Source organism: Pseudoliparis swirei, chromosome 18, assembly GCF_029220125.1.
Source record: "Pseudoliparis swirei isolate HS2019 ecotype Mariana Trench chromosome 18, NWPU_hadal_v1, whole genome shotgun sequence".
Classification (NCBI taxonomy): domain Eukaryota; kingdom Metazoa; phylum Chordata; class Actinopteri; order Perciformes; family Liparidae; genus Pseudoliparis; species Pseudoliparis swirei.
Window position 1 is genome coordinate 6,443,620 of NC_079405.1, and position 22,463 is coordinate 6,466,082.

The 22,463-nt window shown below is 44.3% G+C and overlaps 1 protein-coding gene across 2 annotated transcripts; it reads right to left on the reverse strand.

The window, feature by feature from the left end:
• Window positions 1–1,118: 1,118 nt before the first annotated feature.
• pacsin1b (protein kinase C and casein kinase substrate in neurons 1b) lies at window positions 1,119–22,272 on the reverse strand. 2 transcript variants are annotated; one of them, XM_056437990.1, is made up of 10 exons: window positions 22,169–22,272; window positions 8,966–9,095; window positions 7,128–7,284; window positions 6,788–7,023; window positions 6,021–6,176; window positions 4,614–4,789; window positions 4,391–4,511; window positions 3,685–3,809; window positions 2,536–2,774; window positions 1,119–2,031 (listed from the first exon to the last, which is right to left on the reverse strand). In XM_056437990.1, the coding sequence occupies exons 2-10, from the start codon at window positions 9,023–9,025 to the stop codon at window positions 1,922–1,924; spliced, it is 1,380 nt and encodes a 459-aa protein (XP_056293965.1). In that variant the 5' UTR covers window positions 9,026–9,095; window positions 22,169–22,272; the 3' UTR covers window positions 1,119–1,921. The 2 variants fall into 2 exon arrangements, with proteins under 2 accessions (XP_056293965.1, XP_056293966.1); XM_056437991.1 differs by lacking the exon at window positions 1,119–2,031 and adding an exon at window positions 2,061–2,109.
• Window positions 22,273–22,463: the final 191 nt, after the last annotated feature.

The window sequence follows — 22,463 nt, forward strand, 5'->3', positions numbered from 1 at the left end:
CGCTGAACAAGAGACGGTTCCCTCCCGGCTCTTTTCAAAATGAACTTCTCCTCTTGCAGCAGAAAAGGCAAACGGCTCATCAATGTTTCAGACGCGGATCTTCTTTCCGTTTTTTTGCTGTCGAGTGCAGCCCATCTCAGGCTCGGTCAGTAAGACTACACCTTACTTCCTCATCGACAACAGGTGTCATTTTCACCTCTACACCCGTGGTTACCAGGGGCAACAAACCAAACGACGGCGTGCCGCGCTGCCACGTGCGCTCCAAACATGTACATTCTCCGATTAAACCATAACGATGTATATTTAACACAGCCTGTACTTGAAATGACCAATCAGGATTCATTATGTTTCACACACACACAACAAATAATCAAATGGCATCCCCATCATCATCCTGATAAGTTTTAATGCGATCAAGAAACTGTTTAGAATCTGGAGGAAAATTAATTGAGGCCTTGTGCGGGATCATCAGCATGCACACAATCACATGAGATAAGAGCTGGAAGCTGATAATGCGGAGTCACCGACATTGACTCACAGTCAACACGTAACGGCCAAACTTTAAAAAGAATACATTTAAAAAACCTCGGTGGGGAAATGAAGCTCGTTTCTGCGTTTGTTCACACGATGTGACCGCAAAGACAACAGGAGGAGCGGCTAAATGAAATGCAGCAGAAACGGGCAGCTTGCCAGCGACGGGTGGGACGGCGGGCGGTTAATGTAAACAATCCTTGCACGTTTTTTGCTAGAGTACATATTTCCACTTCAAAGAGGAGAGCTCTGCTCAGTGACAGTGTGTGTGTGTGTGTGTGTGTGTGTGTGTGTTCATCCTACTGATGGGGAGCAGTCTTCTTTTTGTTTATCTTGGCTCGAAATGCTAATTCAGTGACATGCTATGGAGGCAGGAAAACAACTAAATGCATGAAAGGAATATTTATAGTGCTTATGTTAGGATAAGAGATATAGATTGATGCCACACTTGTTTGTTTATGTGTGTGTGTGTGTGTGTGTGCACATTATGTAGCTACATATGAAGCCAGAGCAGCTGGATAGCTTAGTTTAACAAAAAAAAGACACGGTATGGCGAAAGAAGCCGTCTCTGTCGCCCACTAAATAACAACTTGTATCTTGTTTATTTTCATTGGTTCAAAGAAAAACAAGTTGTATTGTTGGGGTTTGTGCTGTACTCCTTTCTTGGCTCTTTGCCAACAATAACAATGGCTGCAAAAACCGCCATCCCTCCTCCCTCTTTGGATCAACATGGAAGATCTAACAAGTGAGCTTCAGAGCGGGCAGATTGTTGTTATTTTCCACGAGTCAGGCTCGCCGTTTCCTCTTCCTGCCCGTGTTGATGCTAAGCTAACCAGCTCCTGGCGTCATATTTACTGTACACACACACACACACACACGAGAGCGATAATCCGTCTTCACATCGTCTCTCAGGGAGAACGCGAAGAAGCACATTTCCCAACACTATCCCTCTCATGATAAACATGTACACAGTTGTTTGTTTTTACAGAGAAAACACTGTATTCAATGAGGAAAAACAAAAACTGAACAAGTACCCAGACTGTAAAAAAAAAAAAAGATTAAAATATATACATGAAATGCACACTGCTTAGCTCATTCCCGCATGTCATTACGATGAGGACACCAAAGACACTGAAATATGTTTTGTTTTCCTTCAGTTGCAGTGTTTTTGATGATGATGATGATGATGATGATCTCGTTTCAGTAAAGTTTTCTCTGATGTGTGCCGAGATGAAGACAGATCACCGTGCCCGACGGGAAGAGGCAGCTTTGCTTTCAAGTCTCTGGCAATGTGCAGTTATGACTGGACGGTTCAGTCGGGGTTTTTTGTTGTCGTTTTTTTTTTCTTCCCCCACCGCGATGACACCGGCGTCCTCAGCCGGAGCGTCGGCTACATCGGCTCCACGTAATTGGCCGGGTAAAGACCCAGCTTCCCGTTGTCTAGGCGACCTTTACACCAGCCCTGCTCGTCTTCGTCCTCCAGCTTCAACAGCTCGTCCCCTTCATCAATCAACGGAGAGAAAGATTATGTAATTCTGATTAGTATAACACAGAGTCCATGTTACATGGATCCTTTAGCTGCAAGCAAAAAGAATGAAGAAAACACAAATAATCAAAATATTAAAACCAATTTTTGAGCATAATTCACCAGTCGTTTTGTATCTTTTCAAATAGTTAATCTAATTCAACGTCGGATGTTATTTGTACAGAAACGTATTACATTTTTTGGTAAATCTAGTGAGTTGAAGGAATAGTTTGACATTTTGGTAAATACAGTTAGTTGCTCTGCCGTCAAGCGTTGGATGACAAGACGGAGACCCACTGTCTGTTAGCCGCGGGTTAGCTTAGCATAAAGACTGGGAACAGGCTCCAACAGGCAACTAAATAACCGCCATAAAGCCGTCCTGCTTACAGAGTTTTAAGTTTTTCTTTCACTATGTATCGGAGTATCGCCAAACCCTCGTGACTCGTGGCAGTAAACACGCAGCTTCTGCTCACGCTCACCGGCTCTGAAGCTGAGCTCGTCCTGCTCCTGGCCTTCGTAGTCGTACAGCGCTCTCACTCTCACGCCCTTCAGCGCCTCCTCGTCGAAGGGGTTGGTGCCGCCGTTGGTGTCGTTCGCAGAGTCCGGCGCCGTCTGGTCCGAGTCCGGAGCCGCCTGGTCCTCGTCGGGCGCCGCCTGGTCCTCGTCCGACCACTCCGTGGAGGCCATGAACGCCTGGCCCTTCTCGTAGCTGCCGACACTGAAATACCAAAGTGTCCTAATGTTGGGGCTATTCTCATTCTTCTTCCTTTATCCTCTGCAGGGTTCTTACACATTTTGACCAATGGATTTCCAGGACTTTAAACCAAATTTCCATGACCAAACTGAAATCTCGGTATAAACATTAAACATTTAGAAAATTGTGCGTATTGAGAGCGTACGCCGGCTTATTTTTTGAGCGTCTTTCTTTAACCCTTGTGTTGCCTTCGGGTCAATTTGACCCGATTCAATGTTTCACCCTCCTGTTACCTTTATATTTACTAACATATTTTACCCTTGAGGTCAATATGACCCCAGCTATTAAAATCTCCAGAAAATTATTAGAATTAATATTGTTTTCCAAGTTTAAGTGTGAGGTACTTTATGTTTGTTTGTTGACACCAAAAGGAACACCGACATTAAACATTGAATCGGGTCAAATTGACCCGAAGGCGACAGGAGGGTTAAATATTGAATCGGGTCAAAATGACCCGAAGGCAACACAAGGGTTAAAAAAACATTAATTATTTCAAACTTGGCGTAAATGAACATGTGATTTTAACACATTTCCATGACTTTTCCAAAACTTTTATGATTTAAGTTTTTTCCATGACTTTTTCCAGGCCTGGAAATGACCATTTTAAAATTCCATGACTTTTCCAGGTTTTCCATGACCGTACGAACCCTGCTCTGCTATCACTGCTAATACGACCAATATTGTAAATATCATTATGAATTCAGTACAACAGCTTTATTTGTTGTGATTAAAAGATGACAATAGTTCATACTCATTTAGAAAAGACCACACGCCGATTATACTGACGATTCATCTCTGGAAAAGTTGCGACATACATTTTAGGAGATGGAAATCTGTGTGTAAAATGTGTAAATGTGTGGGCGTTCCCTCTCACCTTCCCCGGTCTCCAGCCTGAGCTTGGTCCACCGCGGTTGTGATGTTAGTCAGCATGACTCCATCGGCGCCTTTCTTTGACTTCTCTTTCTTTGAGATGTTGTGGGTGAGCTCCGGGTTGTATTCCTGCACAACAGAGGATCGACGGTTCAGTTCCAGGTGCATCGCTCAGTGTGTCATGTTTAAGTAACACTTATAGTGCGCGACACCAATCAATATGATGCTAATCAATGCTGGATGCTGCATGAATATTTTACAAACAAAATTTCTCTCCTTTTTCGTTTCATTTACAGAAAAGACAAGATCATTTCTCTGTTATCTTTGTGTTTATTGCTGTTAAACCAGGATGGATAGAAAAAATAAATATTAAAGGAATATGTAAACATTATGGAAAAATGCCAATTTGCTCCTGTGCCGAGATTTAGATGAGACTTATACCAGCGCTGCATATAAACTTCGATTAAACAAACAAGATATAACAAGTTCATTAATTAGCATTTGTTACCATTGATTCAGGCTAGCAGTTTCCCTCCGTTTCCAGTCTTTATGCTAAGCTAAGCTAAGCTAAGAGGCTGTGCCATGAGTGGTATCAACCCTTTCATGTAACTCTCAGCTCTCAAACTATTTTTTAAACTACTCCTTTTGATGATCAGCCAATAAATATGGTAGGATACTGCAGCTCTCCAGTGATTTTGCAACATCTGTACCTCAAACTGTGGCCAGTTCATATGCATGCCGGGGCCGTGGGTGTTGCTGAACCACTGCAGATCTTCCTGCGGGCTGGACGACGTGATGGTGCGTTCAAGTTCTCTGTACACTGTAGCATAGCTGTAAAAAGACAGCAGGGTGTGTGTGTGTGTTAGCGTACAGGTAAATGATTCTCCGACCGACGCCTCTCCTCGTACAAACTGTTTTATGACCGTCTCGAACCTTTGGTCCTCCGTGAGGTTGAGGTGGCGTTTGACGTCCAGCAGCACCTCCCTGAGGAAGCTCAGCCGCTTCTCTTCAAACTGCTGGCACTGATCGAACACCTGCTCCATGTTCTCCATGTACTGCGGAGTGCACTTACTCAGCTCGTCCAGAGCCTTCTCGTACTTCTCCTTCGCCTTGGAGGGGGAACACACACACACACTCATTTAATGGGAGAATAAAGATCACCAGGACAAACAAATGTATAAATAAAACAACTTGCTGCTGGGATTCTCCAAAACAGTTATAAGCGCCTCTCTCTCTCTCTCTCTCACACTCTCTCACACTCTCTCACACTCTCTCACTCTCACACTCTCTCACACTCTCACACTCACACTCTCACACACTCTCTCACACTCTCTCACTCTCTCTCTCACCTCACTCTCCTCTCACACCTCTCTCACACTCACTCCTCACACTCTCTCACACTCACACTCACTCTCACTCACTCTCACTCACACTCACACTCACACTCACTCTCACTCACACTCTCTCACACTCACTCACACTCACACTCTCACACACTCTCTCACACTCTCTCACTCACTCTCACACTCACACTCACTCACACACTCTCACACTCACACTCTCTCACACTCACACTCTCTCACTCTCACACTCACTCACACTCTCACTCACACTCTCACACTCTCACTCACTCTCACTCACACTCTCACACTCTCACACTCTCTCACACTCACTCACACTCCACTCTCACACTCACACTCACCTCTCACACTCCTCCACTCTCTCACACTCTCTCTCTCACACTCACTCTCACACTCTCACTCACTCTCACACTCTCTCTCTCACTCACTCTCACACTCTCACTCTCACTCTCTCACACTCTCTCACTCACTCGCACTCACACTCTCTCACACTCTCACACTCTCTCACACTCTCACACTCTCACTCTCTCACACTCACTCTCACACTCACTCTCACACTCACTCACTCACACTCACTCTCACTCTCACACTCTCACACTCACACTCACTCTCACACTCACTCTCTCACACTCTCTCACACTCTCTCACACTCACTCACACTCACTCACACTCACACTCACTCACACTCACTCACACTCACTCACACTCACACTCACTGCGGTCACAAATTAACCTTGAAAGCTTGTTTTCAAGCACAAAGAGGATTCAGAGTTCAAGTGTGCGAAGGTCACGGCGGTCAACAGCCATGTCGGCTGAGTGAGGGAGACACACGGACACGGAGAGGGGGAGGTGTGGTATTCAGTCGCACATTAATAATGCAGCCGAGATGCCTTCGGGACACTTGGCCCGGCGCCACATCTTAAGCGCGCAACGTCGATTTGCCTTCTTCCCGACGAGCTGCAGCGGCCGACGCTCTCACCTTCTGGGAGTCCTGCTTGCATTTGTCCACTTTCTCGTGGAGTTTCTTCAGCTGGTCGGCGGTCACCGAGGCCTCTTCCCGAGCGTTGGCCTCTCGGGTGGACGCCAGCTTCTCCTCTTTGCAGGCCATGTGGTAGGACTTCTTGGCAGCCTCGAGCTAAAAAGGGACGCATTCAATCCGATTTGATCGTGTGAGAAATACACATGAAGGAAAGCAGGGCTGCGACCAATGATTATTTTCACAACTGTATATTCATGCTAATAAAATGAGTCGTGTTAAAAATCTGAAGTTGTTCAGTTTACCGTCGCGTAAGATAAAGAAAAACAGCAAATGATCACAATTTGGAAGCTAAAAATGACGAATGGAAAGAATTATTTCTTTAAAAAGATTTTAATAATTGACCAATAATCCATATAGTTGATTATGTTCTCAAACAACCAGTGGTTGAGTCTATATATAATTGTTTCATGATAAGTAGGTATACCAGTTTTTTTAATTGTAGAAAAATTACTTGAAAATATTAGTTTCAGCTGATATTAAAAGTAACATAAATGACCTGAATGACTTTTATTTGTGAAATATCTGCTGCCACTGGAATTCAAATTGAGGTGAATCGAACTCCTCAACAACACATCTCCTCAGAAAATCATAGAGACATTCACCTCTTATGGCCCTCAAAGAAACAACAAACTTCAAACAATTTGACCCTTTAAAATGAGTTAAATGAAAACATGTCCACTTAAGAGTAAAAACTAAAACCACCGTACCTCTTTCAGCTTTTTGGCCCACGGCTTCTGGGCCTTCTTGAAGCCCTCGTCCGTCTCTTTGGTTTCCTTGAATCCTCCCATCATCTGTTTGTGGTACAAGTCTTTCTGCCAGTTCTTCACCTTCTCAAAGTCCTCGTTGATCAGGTTGTTCTTCACTTCCTGGTGAAGCTCGCTCACCTTCTCCGCCTCCGTCATCACCCCCATCCAGGCTCGCTCCACTGTGCCGTACTGAGGCCCTGGAGGGAGGAAGGGAGGGCGAGGTCAAAAATACAGACTTTGTCATCGGGAAAAAAACACGACGCGGGTGAGCAGAACCTGCGGCGTGTGACGCGGCGCTTACCTTTGTCTACCAGCTGCCTCCACCTCTTGGACCAGTCCGTCAGCTGCTGCGAGTAGGCTTTCTCGATTTTGGCACGCTCCTGGATGCAGTTCATCAGGTCATTGCAGAGCCGGTGACCGTCGTCGATCCGCTTCACCGTACGTTTGTAGTTCCCGACCTGCCACAGACACAGAAAAGGGTAGCTTCGGTAAATGTACATGACCCCAGAAAATCAGTCGTGTTAAAGCAATGGGATTGACATTATGGGACATACACTACCGTTCAAAAGTTTGGGGTCACTTAGAAATGTCTTTATTTTTCAAAGAAAAGCACTGTTTTTTCAATAAAGATAAATAAAAAATACCCACTATACATTGTTAATGTGGTAAATGACTATTCTAGGTGGAAACGTCTGGTTTCTAATGAAATATCTCCATAGGTGTATAGAGGCCCATTTCCATCAACTATCACTCCAGTGTTCTAATGGTACATTGTGTTTGCTAATCGCCTTAGAAGACTAATGTCTGATTGGAAAACCCTTGTGCAATTATGCTAGCACAGCTGAAAACAGTTATGCTGGTGATATAAGCTATACAACTGGCCTTCCTTTGAGCTTGAAGAACAAAATTAATACTTCAAATATTAATCATTATTTCTAACCTTGTCAATGTCTTGACTATATTTTCTATTCAATTTTCAATTCATTTGATAAATTAAAGTGAGTTTTCATGGAAGACACGAAATTGTCTGGATGACCCCAAACTTTTGAACGGTAGTGTACACGTTGCTTTCTTGCTGACGGTAAGAGAGGATCGGTGGAGGCCATTAGCTTAGCATGAAGAGGCACCTGGTTCTAGGTGGGTGCAAGGCTAGCTGTTTCCCCAGGACTCCAGTCTGCAGGCTAAACTAAGAACATATTCTCTTAATTCCTTTGAGATAAACAGATCATTAGCTTAGCTTAGCATGAAGAGGCGCCTGGTTCTGATCAAAGGTCACAAAACCCCAAAAACGAGGTGCTGGTTTTAAAAGTTTCCCCAGGACTCCAGTCTTTGTGCTCCACTACATTTCTTTGAGATAAACAAAAGGTAATCCGTCAGGTTTTGATGTGTGGACATCAGTGGAGGACTTTGACACTGATGCCCGTTTTTACAATCGGGAGTGACTCTTGAGAGGGGCGTGATTTGTGTTCCGTTACCGAGGAAACCGCTAAAACACCGTTTGGCTGCGACAGGAATCGTGGCGTGTGACGGCGCCCGCGACGAGTCGGCAGGTGGGAACAGCAGGCGGTGGGCGCGTTAATGTCATGTAATTTACGACTCTCCGTGGACGCTGTGAGCTTGAAGAAGAAGAAGAAGAAGAGTATTCCACACCAGCCCTCTCTGCTTCAGGCGAGTCAGCACTGCAGCAGCTCCTTTGCTGACGGAGGGACGTGGTGAGGATGCAAAACGTGTGGAGTGACGATGCGTCTGCCTCATCTCGTAAATAATGCGTGCGTCATAAATAAACATGGCAGTCAATAACATCGGCAGCTTCAGACGTTTCCAACCGTTTCCTGGTTTCGAACACCGTGGAACCGGCCTCATATGGAATGAATGGACTTCTGGGAACTTGATCCTTGCATTACTTCGGACAGTTTGAGCTCAGACACACATGCCATCTATTCTTCTGTCCATCCTGGAGAGGGATCCTCCTCTGTTGCTCTCCTGAAGGGTTCTTCTCCATTTTGTCCCTGTGAAAGGGTTTTTTCTATTTCTTGGGAGTTTTCCCTGATCCGATGTGAGGTCAAAGGTCAGGGATGTCATATGTGTACAGATTGTCGGGTTCGGCGAGAGTTCCCCGTTAGGTCGACGCGGTCTCACCTCCCAGAAACTGTCCGTGGTCTCCTCCTGGCTGGCCGACTCGTCGTAGGTCCCGGACATGGTCTCTCCCGATTTGGGCCGGACGGCGTCGGGCGGTGGCGGTCTGCAGCAGAGTGACGCTCCTCACGCACTGCAAGAGAAGACGAGACACGGAGACGGTGAGAAGAGCCGCCGGGGGAAACGAGACGACGGGCGTCTCTGGGTATACTCGCTCTAATGTTGTCGCAATAATCAAACTCGACGGCATGCAGTTTATTTGACAGATGCTGCCATGTTTATATCTGCAGCCCATGTGATCACAGCATCGTAGACTCAGTCTGGACACTCGCTCTTATAAAATACCGAATTCAAAGTGGATGAAGAGAAGAGAGGAAGGCAGCGCGCAGGAAAGGGTTACGCAAGAGATTATGAATCGTACAATAATCAGAACTAATTAAGCGGTTATTTGTTTTTATTACAGTAGATAACGTCACTCTGTGGCTGACGAATTAGTGACATGGAAAACTATTTTTGAAATATAGTCTAAATCTGGCATAAACAATTGTTTGTACTGTTTTTCACAATTTCCTAAAGCTCAAAAGTATTCAGTTTACAATGATACAAAACGCATGCTGGCAATTTTAATATTTTAACACAATTACTCCAAAAGGTTCATCGCTGATTAAAATTGTAAGATTTTCTTTCGAAACTGTAAATGTAATAGTTCATAAACTAATCTTATTTTTCAGCTCTTGCTGCAACTAACACCCGTTTGTTTTGTTGATTAAAATATATATATATATGCCCCTCATCATATGTGGTAGCCCAAAGTAATTGTTTTGTATGACCAACATTCAAACGCAACGATAATAAAAAAACAAATGATATAAAATGGGAACATTTTATTGAAGTCGATATTTTTGCTCGATTGAATTCCAGTTCTGTTGCTTCAGACTTTCACAGTGTTGCAGACGCTGTAGACAACACGCAGCTGCATTAGTGAGGACGCCTTCGTACAAAGTACAAACCAAGTGATGAGCTCAGTGATTATCAGCGGTGGAAATAAAAAAATTCCCCTCCCAATCATTTTCCACTCGCTGATATCAGGAAGGTGCAGAACCACCTTCACCCCTCGTAGCCCGGTTCTCTCTCTCTCTGCGATATCTAACCGGCTGGTGACTGCCATCCACTCAGCTTCAGTCAGATCTCCCTCACTGCAGAGGAATCACCCCTCATTCTACTCAGTGGACGTTATCACAAGAACACACACCGTGAAGTCCGTGGAGAAGACAGAGAGGAAGAAGTCAAAACAATCCATCGATCGACCGGGCAGAGGCCCAAAGGGCTCTCGCTGGGAAGTCAGTCAACGACAAAGACACACAAAACTACCACAGGGATGCACTATATGTCATAATGTTTTCAATACATGAGCGGAAATATGATTTCAGAGACGTTTGTAAGTTTACTGTACAAAAAGCTAAAAAAAAAGATTAAAAGAAGATGTATTCCTATTGTAGGTGTCAAATTATGGAACAACGTTAAAATGGATGTAAGAATGGTCAACTCATTTTTGCTTTTCAAAAGGATTATTTCTAAAAACAATTGTTGAGGCTTATAAGTGTGATTGAAACGTATATGTATATATATTATCTGATTTATTTGATAATAATAATTTAGAATAGGAATATATAAGCGTTTTTGCTTCTACCTGTACCTTTTCAGTCTGTTTAGTATAATATTGAATTGTATTGCAATGATTGACTGAATAAAACACACAACAACTATTATCGCAGAACTACAAAGAAAAGCAAAATGACCATAAAGAGAAGTAAAATCAAGAGATGAAACGCGTCAACAAAGAGGCGCAAAATGACCACAAAGCATGAACGCATTGAGAAGCCACGTGACCACAAAGATACACGACATGACAACAAAGAGGTGAAAAATGACAAATGCACCGTCACGCAATAGGATCACAGGGCTCCATCAAATGACCACAAAAAGATGCAAAACGACCACAAAGAGACACGTCTCGAGAGATGATGCACAATGAGACGCAACACAATCACAACAACTACAAAGGGAAACGAAACGCGACTAGAGAGAGGAACAACGACCAGAGGGACGCAACGAAATAATCACAAAGCGAAGCAACAACAAAGAGACGCAAAAACGACTAATGAGAAATGCAAAACGACCACGAGGACACACACACACACACACACACATTTGTCTGTGTTCAAAGGACCATTGGCTCAAATATGTCCATGTATCCATCTGCACAGGGATGGTTATCACTAGAAAACAGCCTAAATAACAGAATAAGTGGGCAGTGATCTCCGTCTCGTGATGTCGAGCAGACGAGACTCTCAGCGTGAGAAGTGAGGAAGACGAAGGCGGCCCGAAAACAATATCCTGCTGCAGCCTCCACGCGCTCAGGTTTAGTGGACGGCCGACACATTTAAAGAAAGAGACCACGAGCCGCCGGAAAATGACGACGCGCTCCAAGCGAGAGGTAATTAGCCGCTGCTGATGAGTTCATGAAACCTAATTGCTGAAAACTTCTGTTCTTGTATTGATATTTTTTCGTCATTTACAAAACTGTTTAAGTCCATTAAATTAAATAAGAAATAAGGGTTATTACCTTCGCATTGAAAATGCGGAAGGTAATGTTTTGATCGCTATGTATTTATTTATTTGTATGCGTGTTACTCGCATAAGTCAAAAAGTATTAAACCGAATCGCATGACATTTGGTGGGATGATTGGTTATTATCCGGGGACCATTTGATTAGATTTTGGGATCGATCGGGTCAAAGGTCAAGATCAAGGTCATGAAAAGGTCAACATCTTCTTTTTACCATAGCACGGTCAATTTCTATCCAATTGGCATGCAACTAATGCCAAAATGTTCATAATTCAATGCCCAATCTTGTGATATGTGAAGGTATGCGCTCTACTGAGTGCCCGTTCTAGTTTTTGTTGTTTTACTACATTAGTTTGATTTTGCAAATTTGTTTGGCACTATTTATTCAAGATGGGCTTCGCGTAACACACCATAAATCAGCACGAGCCTCCTAAAGCTTCCCAAATAAACTTAAAGTTCACATGTATAACTTTCAGCTGCGCGATGATATGATGACAAAAGCCCAGACGTGTTGTTGCTTTTAGATATTCACGCACGCTTTAAATCACTGATGGGATACACTGAGATGAAAAAAAAGAAAGAAGATGACACAAAATATTAAGTAGGATGTGCTGAGGAAAACAAGGAAAACACACACATCCAGATGAGATGCAAATCGAGGATGCAAATGAGCCGCTATCTGACTGTTATCAGCTCAGGGAAATGCCAGCTGGGAAAACAAAATACCAGTGAACAGAAAATACAGTGAAGGCATTTGATAGACGTGTGTGTGGAGAAGTCATCAACATTTAACATTTGCACGTTAAGAGAATTAGTTTGACATTTTAGTGAATGAGCTCATTTACTTTCTTGTAGAGAGATCGATGTGAAGATCAATACCGCTCTCACGTGGCAGTACGGTGAATATGAAGCTACAGTTAGCTTAGCACAACGACTGGAAACGGGGGGAGGGGGGGGGGGGGGAAACAGCTAGCCTGGCTCTGGTAACATAAAAGTAACACAATCGGTTTACATCCACCATATTTTTATGTTTAATCTGCACAAAAAGCAAATTGTAGCACGGTCAATTTCTATCCAATTGGCATGCAACTAATGCCAAAATGTTCATAATTCAATGCCCAATCTTGTGATATGTGAAGGTATGCGCTCTACTAAGTGCCCGTTCTAGTTTTTGTTGTTTTACTACATTAGTTTGATTTTGCATACTTGTTTGGCACTATTTATTCAAGATGGGCTTCGCGTAACACACCATAAATCAGCACGAGCCTCCTAAAGCTTCCCAAATAAACTTAAAGTTCACATGTATAACTTTCAGCTGCGCGATGATATGATGACAAAAGCCCAGACGTGTTGTTGCTTTTAGATATTCACGCACGCTTTAAATCACTGATGGGATACACTGAGATGAAAAAAAAGAAAGAAGATGACACAAAATATAAAGTAGGATGTGCTGAGGAAAACAAGGGAAACACACACATCCAGATGAGATGCAAATCGAGGATGCAAATGAGCCGCTATCTGACTGTTATCAGCTCAGGGAAATGCCAGCTGGGAAAACAAAATACCAATGAACAGAAAATACAGTGAAGGCATTTGATAGACGTGTGTGTGGAGAAGTCATCAACATTTAACATTTGCACGTTAAGAGAATTAGTTTAACATTTTAGTGAATGAGCTCATTTACTTTCTTGTAGAGAGATCGATGTGAAGATCAATACCGCTCTCACGTGGCAGTACGGTGAATATGAAGCTACAGTTAGCTTAGCACAACGACTGGAAACGGGGGGATGGGGGGGGGGGTGGGGAAACAGCTAGCCTGGCTCTGGTAACATAAAAGTAACACAATCGGTTTACATCCACCATATTTTTATGTTTAATCTGCACAAAAAGCAAATTGTAGCACGGTCAATTTTTATCCAATTGGCATGCAACTAATGCCAACATGTTCATAATTCAATGCCCAATCTTGTGATATGCGAAGGTTTGCGCTCTACCGAGTGCCCGTTCTAGTTCCTGATGTTTCCGGGCTTTATGCTAAGCTAACCAGCTGCTAGCTTATATGAAGACATATTTCAAAAAAATACCAAAAACAAAGTTGATTTCAGCTCAAAGTCAACAACTTGATGAGTGACACGCGAGCATCGGGCGGCTGATCCAGGTCACAGCGCTCGACGCGGTGTACGTCCGTGTTTCTGTGGGCGGCCTACTTCCACCAGCTGATCGGAAATTGACGAGATTAAGAGAAGATCGTAATCGACGAAAATAAGAAGAAAAAAATCTCACTAAGACCAAATCTGCAGATGGAAGAGGGATTTGGCGCAGAAGAGACACAGGTGAAAAACAATAGAAGGAGAAAGGCAGTGCTGTGTTCTGATAGGAGGTCAGGGGGAGCCGCGTGGGTATTTGGGTCAACCGCGCTCCTCCGGCGCATGGAGCGACACTTTTTGAGGCCGAGATGAGATGACAGAGGGAAGTGAACGAAATCTAAAGAAATCACCCCAAAAAAAATCACGTTAATTGAGGGGAGTTTTCGCGGCGGACGAAAAACCTTCGGGCGAAAACAAACGCCTGGGCCGGATGCGGCGTGGAGCCCGGGTGGGCGTTTCATCACGGTTGGTTGATCCATCAGCTCCGTGCCGAGAGGGGGCTATTGTACGGTTGGCAGATCACAGAGGAGGAAAGCACAGTCACACACTTCAGCTTCTTCCACTTTTTCAATTTTGTTTGTCGAAATTCAGCCATCAGAAAGAAATAATGACATCATGACTGTATTTCCTCCTTAGAGTGCACCGTCTAGTGAGTTATTCACTGTGGTAAGGCAAGCAATAACCCCCCTCCCCTCACACACACAAACATTGGCAGTACCCTCCAATGTTTCGTCACCAGCACATAGATCCACTCTTCTTCTCCTCCTCTTCATCAACACAAGGGTTATACCTGCAGTCCAAGCATAAGAGCCACATCCTCAAGCACAACGAGCGCCGCAGACTCAATAAAGCACCATTGGGGATCCCCGTCCCTCGACAGCGAGTGCACACGGGGACCGGAACGCACCACGGCGTCGAGAGAGCCCGAACCCCCCCAGACAAAGACCCGCAACACACCCGAGAGAGAGGGAGGACGCAGCCCCCCCACCACGGCAACAAAAGCTTACCCCCGGTCCTCCATGAACAGCGGCTAAGGCTGCGGCTCGGAGAAAAGAGACACGTGGGCTCCCCCAGCAGTCAGCCCCTCTCCTCCTCCTCCTCCTCCTCCTCCTCGCCGACCTCTCTGACTGGCTGGCCGACGGAGCATGAGCGTGCAGCGCGGGAGAAGAGGAGCATAGATCTGAGACCTTCCTATCCGGCAGGACAAATACAAATGATGCGTGTGCGTGTGTGCGTCTGTGTGCGTCTGTGTGTGTATGTTTCTCACAATGAGTGAGGGATAATCATGTGATGCTTTGCTTGAATGGCTCAGACAGAGCAGCAGGCCAGTGAGACGGGAGAAAGAGAGATAAAGGGGGCGGGGGGGGATCTCTGAACACTGCGGATGCTGTGTGAGGTGTTTAACGATCAGAAAAAGAGGAAGTCATTTTTCTTCCTGCAGCTTCCACAAGACGAGGAGGCTCTTGTAATATTGCACGGTCATGGTGACGATGGCTCATTTTGAAATCCGCACACACACTCAGGTTGCAAAGAAACGTGGTCGGTCCGGATTATTTGGGCTCCGGTGCATCGGGTCGTGCTGATGCGGCTCATTTGGTCTGCAGAGACGCAGCTGGTTGATCTTCTGTGTGAGGACCTGAACTGTGTTTAAATACATGCTGGACTTGTGTGTATTTTTATGAATTAGATACATTTTTAGTCGTCCGACAACAGACGTCTGTGAGATCTGCTGTTGGAGATTTAAAATGAGAGATCATGAAGAGTATACATCATAAACCTTGTCATCTTAGTTTTACTGCCACTCAGCCCTCAGGGTTACCTCATCGGGTTACCTCATTGTCTCACTAGAGTTTTATATAAAAAGAGCAGCTGGTGTTTGATTTATACAGTCTTTAAAAAACAATGGACATTTTGAATGTATTACTTCGTTTCACTAAGTACGGACATTTTCAGTGAGGGAGGAAGAGAAGAACGGAGAAGAAGGTGGAATGAGAGAAACTTTAAATTGTTTGGTCCGGATAATAAAAAAGAAGCTTCATTCCAATACACCATAAATAAATATATATATATATATATACACATACATACATACACACATATATATACACACACGCAGGTGTGTGCTGTTGACATGGCCGCCATAAAAAGGGTAATAATTAGACAACTTGTCATAAAGGTCGGAGCAGTAAGTTCAGCCGTACAGCCGTAGTGTATAAAAGAGGGTAAAGCGCCAGATGCAATACATTCCTAAATATGCTGATGACAAACGTTAAGCACAAAGAAAATCGTCCTCAGGGAGAAGAACATCGTTTTGACAGATGGAGAACATAAACAAGTAGAGGAAAAGAGATTTATCAATTAGACTAAGAGTCCAAAGCATCGCTGGTCAGCCGGTGAGCGTGCCAATCTCTATAAACAGACCAGATTTGGGTATTAGAAGCAACCTGGTTTCTGTTTGTGGGCCGAGAAAAATCGACCAATCACGTTCGAGCAGGCAAAAGAGGAACGCGTGCAATCTGAGAACCCATTGGCTATCGTCCGACGACGATTTAGCGATTTGTCGGTTTAAAATGAGCCCGTGAACTCGCTACTTTCAACATCTCAAGTTGCTAATCGATGGATTCGGCTTTTAAAGTCTCGTAACAGATGTCTGGTCTTTGGGTATCAGCCGCTGGTTGTTTTTGTCAGCCCAACATTAAATGACATCTTGCAGAAAAACAAACTTTTTCCTCACACTTAACTTTTCTCCCTTCGTTTACTCCTCAGTGGAAATACAAGAGAAACCGGTTCACATTTCTTTGTATCGAATTCCTCGGCACGAGAATAAGAGTGTTTAAAGATTTCCGACTAGGTCACCGAGTTTTTGGGGGAAGAATCAAAATCTCAGCAGGTGGAGAAAAACAAACCGATTAAAGTGAAGTTCCCATTTCATACTCTGGAGTAAACAAAACCACAAAAAGGGAGGAATAGAAACCGTTTCTCTGGCTGGACGTCACCTGACTGACAATGACGCGATTACAAGGATCGCCATCGATCACCGCTGACACGCTCTTTTATTATATATCCACGCCGCATGCTTTTTCTTATCGGCGACAGATAAAAGCCGTAAAAGAAATAAAAAAATGTAGCAACAGTGCACTCAAGCTTCAGTCCATGCATCATATTTAATGGGAGAATAAAGACCACCAGGAAAAAAAAATGTATAAATAAAACAACTTGCTGCTGGGATTCTCCAAAACAGTTATGAGTGTCAAGAAAAATCTATGTTGCCTCGTAAGCGCCACACACAATTTTTTTTTTTTATCAGTTTACTATGTTTGAGGTCCAAGCTGAAACTTTGAGAGAAGCATTTTACCACCCTCTAGAGGCCATATCAGTGAAAAGAAAGTGAGGATCAGCCTAAATGTCCTCACTTTGCATTTTGGTCCTCACTCCAAAGGTTAAAACCCTCGACTGTCCCCACACCCACCCACACCCACACACCCACACACCTTGAGGACGTATCAGGGGGTCAAAAACACTACACCTGTGTACTTTGTGTCCCGTCGACTAATAAACATCGATGTGCGATGGCTATTGTGCAACAAATACACTCTCCTCCAGTTTACGATCGCACAGCGGCGAGCGTCGAAGGTGAATCAGACGGGTGAGTCACTGAGCAAGCCTCATTAAAAGGCGTTTAACCCTCAGCTGCTCTTGTGGCGTTACTCAGTAGCCACATTGGGAGCGTTGTCGTCGTTGTGCAATCACATATATTAGTGCAGCTGTGTGAAGGAATGAGGGAAAGATCAAAGACACACTTCAGGCGGCAGGATATCTGAAACGCTGCAATATTCACGTATATCATCAATAACAGCGACGCTGTGGACGCAGGCAGTTAAATACCCGCACAGTGCTGCTGCTTTATAGCTGCTAGCAGAGCACACGCGTACCCCCCTCCATCAAACTGTCAGCGCACAAGTTGCATCGTGGGTAATGCAGGATTTCATAGACTAAGAAAGGCGATATCTTTGGTTTTGACGAGTTTTTTGTGCGAGCGACAAGAGTTCAGAGCGGAGCGCCGCCGTGTCGCTCCTTTAAAGTCCATCCCGTCAATAAGGTTAGGCGACACAGGGCAAAGGTCGAGGTCCGTGTGTACCGAGCACCGCGATGACTTTCTTGGCTTTTTTTTCCCCTCCTCTTTTGCCCACGACCCGTTTAAAAATCACACACACGACAATCCCCCATTCGCTCATTCGGGTTGGAATTCATCGGACGCAAGACGGAAAGAAAAGAGGAAGCGTGGTTACGGATCGGAGAGGTTTACTGACCCTGGTCTGTCCTCTCTGCGGCCGCTCTGGTCCTCGCCGAGTGCTCTGTGACGGCCGCCGGGAGAACCGACACCCGAAACTGAGTCGAGGAGCGTCAGCGTCAACCGTGACGCAACCTGCGGCCCGCACACACACACACACACACACTGAACTTTGACATATGCCTGAGAAGACACATTAACCCATCAATCATTTGCAAGCTGCGAGGAAGGGTGGAGGCTGGAAGGTCTCTCCTCTGGCCACACACACACACACACACACACACACATTGGTGACAGGAGACTCGGAGACAGGCCGACGCACATGGACGAGAGGAGACAAAAAGTCACTCGGGGCAAAACAAAGCTACTGGCGGCAGACAGGAAGGACACCGAGAGAGGAGCGTGGAGGGCGGACGGGGACGAGTCGACACAGATGTGCCGATCAGGGATGGAATCGCCGAATCGTTTTCAGCCGAGGAGGAATCACGTCTACGCGGGGGAAAAAAGAAAAATAAATCGATTCTCTCAAAGTCACAGAAGCGACGCCACAACACACTCTTTGTGTGTATTCATACAAGGCGGACACTCGTCTCCCCGCCATGCGCCATCTGTGCGTCGTCTCGTCGCGCTCGGCCCCGCGGGGCTCGCTCCCTTTGACCCCTGGTGTTCAATCCCATTACGGCAGGAAGTAATCCACGACCCCGGTGCAGGCCGGAGGAGGAGTGAGAGGGCGGCAGGTCTGGTCTTGTAAAGGAAACGCACTCTTGAGATTGGGTCGGTCTCCCGCTGCGATTGGACAACGTGCGACATCCTGAAGTCATCAGTCGAGGTGCCCCTGCCCCGTTCCTCTGAAAAACACTCAAACGCCTTTCAAATCGGTGGGATTATTCTTATTTTGTTCATTCAATTTGTGAAAGTGTGCATTTCTAGGTAAACTCAACACCACGAAAATGAATGTATTTGTGCTGCCGCTTTCCTGCTTTCAGCCTTTATGCCGAGCTAACCGTCTCCAGCTTCGTATTTAACGGATAAAGGATGGTTTCCACTTTCTCATCTCACTTTCTGTGAGAGGAAGAATATTTTCCAAGATGATGACCTATGCGTGGTGCTGTGGTGCCCGTGAGCAAGGCCACATGTCCCTATATCGAGAAGGATTAACATTTAATAAAGTTAACAAGCTTAAGAATCTGACTTGCATACAAAATACTATTTTATATACTCTGTGTTACACATGGTTTGGTGGGTATGCAATACATTTAATTAACATTAAGAAAACATGGCTGTCATATGTGTGTGTGTGTGTGTGTGTGTGGTTATACACCACTTAATATTCTGTGTAGAGCCAATTCTCATATTCCAGGGTTTAAAACAAATTTAAATCAATATTCCAGGGCAAGTGAGGGAGACCTCTGTGCTTTTCATTTTTGTTGTAATCAATAACCTTTTTATTTGATGATTTGCTTGAGTTGCAGCCAACAATCCCTCCTGGTGAGGAGGAAACTGAGATGTTTGGACACCATCATTAATTTTTGCAGATATAGAGTATAAATAATTAAAACAAATAGTGTTAGCAGAAAGTAATTACTTTGTGCACCATAAAGTGCATTCATTTCCAAGATTCAAAAAGGTAAATGTCGTGCACTTTGTATTTAAATGCCTAATACATAATTAAATACCTTACAGGTTGCATGAGTTCTACAATGAAGTGATTATATTTTAAACTGCCGAGAAAACCAGCAGCGTGAAGACATCGGCAAATGTTATATTTTGAAATATGTACTTTTTGTTAATTCTTTGGGACCTAATGGTCACCGGATAAATCAAGAAAATAATTAGCAGATGAATCAATTAATTGTTTAAAAAGAAGGTAAAAGAAGGGCCAATGTCCTATATAAAAAACCAGCAGTAGGTTTAAATCATATATAATATCATAAACATCCTGGCTTTTCTTTTTCCATCCAGATCGGCCATGTTGCATAAACAATAATAATAATAACTTTTTTAATATAGCACCTTTAAAAACAATGTTTACAAAGTGCTCCACAGAGAGTCAAAGCGAAACAAGTTGAATAGCAAGAAACCAATATTACATTTAAAAGTATATATAAAAAATTAAAATTAATAATAACAATAATAGGCATTTATTCGGTTCCGAGACAGGACAATTATTCTTACGCAATTGGAATTTCCTGGACGTCTGCAACCCCCCACTTCATGAGTTGCATAACACCGATGACCGTGGTACGTAATGGCAGCTAATTGCATTGATCCTCAACCCGGACAGAAAGACGGCCGACAAAAAGGACTCCCAAGAAAATAATAAGTTTAATAGCGTTTTTTTAAATCCGCTCGCGTCAGCCCGCGAGCGCCAGATGTGACACGCCGAGCTCGTGAGTGCAAATGGAAATTGCCAGTTAGGAATGTCCTCGTAAAATCCATAGTTATTCATTCAGAAATAAAGAAGATAGGTTTCAGTCAAATTAATTACATTAGCCATGACGGCCCGTCTGTCACGTGCTAAACAGAACTGAGTTCAACCTTCAACCCGGCGCCGCAAATCAAATGAGTGTCCCTCATTTGTTACAAGAATTAATCCAATTAGGCACGCTCTCTATCAAAAGCACTTCAAAATGTGTGTTGGTGTGTGTGTGTGTGTGTGTGTGTGCTCTCCCTCTCTCTCCCTCCCCCCCTCTCTCTCTCCCTCTCTCCCTCTCCCTCTCGTGATATTAAAGCATATCTGGGATAGATAAAGCTTTATGTTGGTGTGATGATCAGAAATGGGATGAGATAACTTCTTCACAAAAAAACGCGTAGGAGGCCGAGGATTCCTTATCAGTGTGTGGACACCGAGTGGGAATAACCGTCATTCATGCAATATATTCATAATCACTCTGAAACCAAACAGAGAAAGCACCAACATCCTCATGTTTGAGAAGCAGCAATGAGACGTAATTAACAGTGTTATCAATGAATGATTAATCAACTGGTCATTCCAGCACCAGAGAGAATGAAATGTACTTTAACAGTCTTTGTGTCCAGCTAATTATGCAAAAATGTCTGTACAATAAATGTAAATACGACGATCTCCAACATGCAGTTCGCGTAAAATGACGGTATTAGTCCGTTGAAAAACAACAGACAAGTCCGGAGACTTTAAGGACTGCTCTTCCACTCAGTTGGGAGACTTCAATGCAGCAACTCAATAGCATCACCGCGTGGGAAACGCAAACGCCTCAGATTTGTGACACGCTCCCGTTCAATCACGTGTCGACTCGTCTCTGGAGGCAAAGATGATATTTTCGACGCGTCAACGTGAAGAAGCTGGTCCAGAAACACGAGAGACATGAAGACAACTGTTTTCAGCAGTGAACATCATGTGCAAAACAACAGTGCAGTGGCCCTTTAAGACATCAAGGAAGGACACAATGGGCTTTTTTTAACAAATAAATTAAACTTCAGTTTAAGGCATGCGCCAAACTTTTGGTTTGATGAGAGATGTGTCCAGCAGCTGTACTGTACTGTAATGCACGAGTTCAGAACCGTGGACAGAGCTCCTCAGTCTACGTTCACATGGAGGTCAGCACCTCGCAGCTGCTCTCCGATGATGAATCAAACACATAATGTCTGGAGGAAACACAACTCTCTCTCCCCAGTGATAGCCTTCATTTTTATTTATTTTTTTACTCCAGACATCCCTCCCTATAAACCTGTGCTGCAGCCGCCACAGGCTGCTGCTGCTGCTGCTGGTGCTGGGTCTCTCGCTGCACCCGGTGCACAAACCAAACTCCCGCTAAATGGTGTCCGACGTGCATTTAGCTTGAAGCGTGAAGCAGATCCCTTCTGAAGCAGCAGGACCTTGCAGCCGGGCAGCGGCTCAAGTGACCCCCGCTCGTCAGCCCCAAACTGCAGGTTGCGTGTGCTACAAAGAGATGCTGCGACGATGACTTTTCCTCTTAACGCGATGCACGTTACTTTCCTGGAGTCACGGAGACCGTCTCAACACGCCTGTTCTCACCGGTAACGGACGTAACGGGTCACAGTAAATTAAGCTACTTTCCCCCCCCACCACCACAACAACCTGCAAGCTAGCCGTCGGTCGCGGTTATGTGTCAAATAACCACAAAATAAAAATGTACGTACCACAACGATATTTTACAAATCCAGCTTCTTTGAAGATTTTTTTTGATTTTTATTATAATTTAATCATTGTCTTCATCAGCTGCCTCCGTTGTATCGCTGGTAGATCTATCGCTGTGGGAGCCGCGGGATGGGGGATGGTCCGTGAGTCAAGGTAGCCATGGCCTTAATGACACAATATCACTTCCGGGATGCTCTTTCAATATAAACGTGGGAACGATCGGTGGAAATGGTCAAATAAAAAAATAACAAATAAATTCAATTTTCAAAAGTTTTAAAGTTAGATACATTTGTTTTA